Source organism: Gopherus flavomarginatus, chromosome 20 (assembly GCF_025201925.1).
Source record: "Gopherus flavomarginatus isolate rGopFla2 chromosome 20, rGopFla2.mat.asm, whole genome shotgun sequence".
NCBI classification, from domain to species: domain Eukaryota; kingdom Metazoa; phylum Chordata; order Testudines; family Testudinidae; genus Gopherus; species Gopherus flavomarginatus.
Window position 1 is genome coordinate 1,340,094 of NC_066636.1, and position 4,952 is coordinate 1,345,045.

At 59.6% G+C, this 4,952-nt stretch overlaps 1 protein-coding gene across 1 annotated transcript; it reads left to right on the plus strand.

Annotated features, from left to right (window-relative positions):
- The first annotated feature begins 310 nt into the window (after nt 1-310).
- Nucleotides 311-2,879, plus strand: LOC127038091 (phospholipase A2 inhibitor and Ly6/PLAUR domain-containing protein-like). Its single transcript, XM_050930486.1, has 5 exons — nt 311-359; nt 661-777; nt 1,674-1,826; nt 2,224-2,364; nt 2,722-2,879. Exons 1-5 carry the CDS (start codon nt 311-313, stop codon nt 2,877-2,879), a joined length of 618 nt encoding a protein of 205 aa, XP_050786443.1.
- Nucleotides 2,880-4,952: the final 2,073 nt, after the last annotated feature.

A 4,952-nucleotide genomic window follows, 5' to 3' on the forward strand; every position in this document is an offset into this window, starting at 1 on the left:
CAACCCTGGCCCCCCTACACCGGCCCCCAGATACCCTATGGTTCGAGAGCGGCAGCCCCGGGGCTGTGGGTGCCACGTCCCCAGACCAGGCGGGGTGGGTGGCAGGGATTGAAAGGGAGACGTGGCTGGTGGTGAAAGGTCCAAGCCAGGGTAATTGATGGCTCCAGAGCCGGATCCCTCCAGGAACTGGCTGTTCCCAGGTCCTGTTCCCTGCCCTGGCCCAGCCCCGTGGCTATAAATCCCACTGGACACAGCGCTGGCTGCATCCAACGGCCAGCTCCGCTCGCTGCCCCGCACTCTGTCCTGCACCATGGCGGCCCACCTGGCCCTCTGCCTGCTCTCAGCGCTGCTAGCCATAGGTGAGTGGTAATGTCTGTCCAGCACCCACTACCAGATCCCACTCCCCTCCCAGAGCCAGAGAGAACCCAGGAGTCCTGGATTCCAGCCCCCTTGCTCTAACCACTAGACCCCACTCCCCTCCCAGAGCCAGGGAGAGAACCCAGGAATCCTGGCTCCAAGAATGGCAGCCCCAATCTAAGCTCTGCTAGTCAGCTGCTGCGGGTGACCAGGCAGCAGGGCTGCTCCCTGGAAGGATCCATTAACAGGGGTCTGGCGGCCCTGCAGATTATCCCTCTCCCAAATCCTCCCCTCTCTCCCCAGGTGGCTCCCTGAAGTGTGAACGCTGCAGCAGCTCCGACAAGGCGTGCACTGGAGAGCCGCAGGACTGCGCGCCCTCCCAGACCTCCTGCCTCATCCTCACCTCGGAGACCAGAGTCGGTGGGTCCTGGCACCATGCCCGGGCATCTCCCCCCCACCTCCAAGGGGGAGGGGCTGGGCTCTGCTGCTGGCCAGCCAGAGGGGCCCCCGTCACACCAGGCACCGCCCAGACCCCAACTGAGACCAGGGCCTGTCACACCAAGTGCAGTAGAGTCAGCCTGTGGAACTCCTTGCCAGAGGATGTTGTGAAGGCCAAGACCATAACAGGGTCCAAAAACAACCTAGATAACTTCATAGGCCCATCAGGTCCCTGGCTGTGTTTGCCAGCAGCTGGGGATGGGCGACAGGGGACGGATCATTTGATGATTCCCTGTTCTGTTCATTCCCTCTGGGTAGGGTGGCCAATTTTCCAATTGCAGAAAACCAAACACCCCTTCCCAAGGCCCTGCCCCAGCCCCGCTCCTCTAAGGCTGCTCCAGGGCTGGGGCTAGGGGTGGGACTGCAGGCTCTGCTATGGGGCTGGGGCTGAGGGATTCGGTGTGAGTTTGGGTGCGAGAGGGGATTTGAGCCTGGGGCAGGGGTTGGGGTGTGAGAGGGGTTTTGGGGTGTGGGGTCCAGGTGGGACTGACCTCAGGTGGCTCCCGGAAGTAGCCAGCGTGTCTGGCTCCTTGGTGGAGGCGCAGCCAGGTGACTCTGTGCGCTGCCCTTATCCGCAGGTGCCGTCCCTGCAGCTCTCATTGGCCATGGTTCCCAGCCAATGGGAACTGCAGAGCCGGCACTTGGGGTGGGGGCAGTGCATGGAGCCCCCATGGCCACACCTCCGCATAGGAGCTGGAGGGATGTGCCGGCTGCTTCCGGGAGTGGTACAGAGCCAGGGCAGGCAGGAAGCCTGCCTTAGCCCCGCTGTGCTGCAGCCCGTCCGGCCCGGTGATGCCTCCCCCCCGTCTCGCCCCCAGGGAAGGAGCACAAGCTGGGCACCTACAAGGGCTGCACCGAGAACAAGTTCTGCCCCCCGCGATCTTCCAGCCTCAGCTCCGCCTTCGGCCTGCGTGTGCGGAGCGCCGCCAAGTGCTGCCAGCGGGACCTGTGCAACACGGGGGCCGTGAGGTGTACGGGACCAGTCGCCTGCCTGGCCCCTGTTCTAACCCACCACACCCTGCTCCCCTGCCTGAGCCGGGGAGAGAACCCAGGACTCCTGGCTCCCAGCACCCCCTGCTCCGAACCACGAGACCTCGCTCCCCTCCCAGAGCCGAGGGGAGAACCCAGGAGTCCTGGCTCCCAGCCCCACTACTCTGACCCATGAGACCCTGCTCCCCTCCCTGAGCCAGGGAGAGAATCCAGGAGTCCTGGCCCTGAGCTCCCACCCACCCCTCCCCTTCCAACCCAGTACACCCCACTCCTGTCTCATTCGGGGGTCTGCTGCTCTGACCATTGGGACACCCAGGCCCATCCCAACGCCCTGCCCTGCTCCGAGCACCAACGCTGACTGTGTCTCTCTGTCCCTAGTGCCACGGGCCCAGCCCAAACCCAGTGGGCTGAAGTGCCCGGGCTGCCTGTCCGACAGCACCGAATGCCAGGCCAATGAGACCGTCAGCTGCCTGGGCGCCGAGAACCACTGTGTCTACTTTGCTGGATCCATCATAGCCGGTAACCACTCGGCGGGAGACAGTGTGGGGCGGGGAAGGGCTCTGGCCTCTAGCGGAGGAAGGCTGGGCAAGGAGCGAGTTCGGGCGTTAGCGCCAGGCACAGCCTGGTCGGGGATAAGGCCCCGTTGTAACAAGCTCCCGCGGGCTGGGGTGGGTCCACCCCCCATTGTGTCCTCTCTGGCCGCTGCTTGAGTGCAACACAAGTCCTTGATCTCCGTGCCGGGGGAGACTTACCGGGGCTCCGCGGGAGGGGAAATTAGCCAAGAACCTTCTGGAATTAAAATGCAGGTAAGATTCAGAAGAACAAAGCCCCCTAGGGACATTCCCCCGGCGACACCCTTCTCCGCTCTGCTTTCAGGCACCCGGAATTACACCTACGCCGTGCGCGGCTGTGCCACCAAAAGCACCTGTGTCAGCAAGGTGGGGGTGTATAAGCTGCCCGGGGTCTTCACCGACATCGTGATCACGTCCGAATGCAGCCCGGCCCCCACACCCGGCCCCAAGCAGAGCACTTAGCCCCCCAGGCGCAGCCACCAGGCCCCAGCCCAGCCGCTGCCTGGGGCACATGGAGCCCGGCTGGGTAGTCGCTCCTGTCGCCGTCGGCTCTCAGCACGATCCAGGATCGAGTTCCAGCATCGAGCGTGTGCTGCAAACTGGTGGGGGGTGGGTGGGGGAGGTTGAGATTTATTTCCTGTGAGAACGTCCCTGAATAAAGCAACACCAGAGGGTGAGGGGGGAAAAGACATGTGATTTTTTAACACTGTTGCAAAACTGGCACATCAGGATGTCACAGACTCCCAGGTCATTCGCACTCGTGACCCCGTGCGGTCATGGGGGGAACCCCATTCAGAGCGACAGCCCCCTGTTCTCTAGCCCGGAGCGACTCTCACCCAGCATAAAACAGCAGGGTTTACTGAGCGTCTGAACCCAGCACAGGAAACTCTCTGACCTCAGGCCTGGCCTCCCCCAGCACAGCACATCCCAGTCACCCTGCATCCAGGAGGGCTCTGCCTGCTCCCCCCTCCAGCCCTGAGCCCCCCTGCTTCCCAGCTGGGCCTCCGATATCCCCGGCCCAAAGCCCCCTCTGCCCATTGGCTTCTCTCCAGGGAAACAGGGTCGCCTGGGCCTCCTCTTCTCCTCTTCTGTCCTCTGGCCCCTCTGGCTGGAACCAGCTGGTCAGGTCACTGGGATCCTCCCCCCGCAGCCCATAGTCCCCCATTGGCCAGAACCAGCTGTGACTCCTGAGCTGGGTCTCCGGGTCACCAGGCAGGGCCGTCCCTAGGATTTATGGTGCCCTAGGTGGGATTATTAAACTGGTCCCCTGAGGCTGTCTTGCTCTTAGCAACACAAACATAAGCTTACACTATTGGAAAACTTGCCACATGCATGTTATTAAAACCAGCTGAACGCAGTGAAGCCTCTGTAATGCTGATGGACTAGCACTAAAGAAGCAGCACTATAGAAAAAATTCTGATTTGACAGAATGATGCAAATAATATAATTTTTTTAATTTGTCAACATTTTATTGGAAATTTCTATGAAGAGGTATTGAAACAAGGATTAGTTTTTATTTAAAAGCAATCTTTCTGGCTTTTTTGGCTGAAAAATCAGGAATAATGTCATAGTATGACAAAGACAAAGTGATGTCTTGTTCGATTGCAAGAATAGCAAGACCAGTCAAGTGTTCCCGACTCCTTGTAGAGCGGAGATAGTTTTTAATGAGCTTTAGTTTTGAGAAACTCTGTTCTCCTGATGCTCCTGTTACAGGAATTGTCAGTAGAATAGGAGTGGCAATGTCCACATTAGAATATATGTCAACAAGTTTGCTGGTATGAGTAAACTGTACAATGTCCATTATCGATTTTGCATGTGGCAACATTGATGACAGTGTACTCAATTCTTCATACAGCTCAACTCCATTTAAATCAAAACGATTGCCATGCTTCAGGGGGCTCTCTAGGTCAGGGTTTTCCCAACGCAGTACCCGTAGTGGCCTCTCAGTGCACCTGCGTACTGGCCAGCGGACAAGCATCTGCTGAAATGCCACCGAAATTCGGCGGCATATCGGCGGCGACACCTCTGGATGACACCGCTTGCCGCCAATAAGCAGCATCATCCAGAGGCGTCGCTGCTGAAATGCCGCCAAATTTTGGTGGTTGCTCGTCCACTGCCACAGTCCTTCATCTGGCGCCCGCCAGACAAAAAAGGTTGGGGACCACTGCTCTAGGTTCTTGCACTTTGTCATTAGTTGCTCTTGTTTTTCTATTTTGTTGAATTTAGTCCTGCTCAGCCCACCTACCAGCTGAGTGAATGGAACTCCAGGCCGACAGCGGGTTGAGTGGCTCAGCTAGGGTATCAGCCGCCGGCTTGCTCAGCCCGCTGGCAGCCTGGGGTTCCTTGGGGGTCCCCAGGCCAGCAGTGCGTGCTGAGTCGGGCCGGTGGCCAGGACCCCGGGTGGCAATGGGGCAGCAGCCGGAACCCCAGAGCAGTGGCGGGCTGAGCCGCTCAGCCCATCGCTGCGTGCCATCAAAAATCAGCTCGCGTGCCGCCTTTGGCACATGTGCCATAGGTTGCCGACCCCTGCTCTGT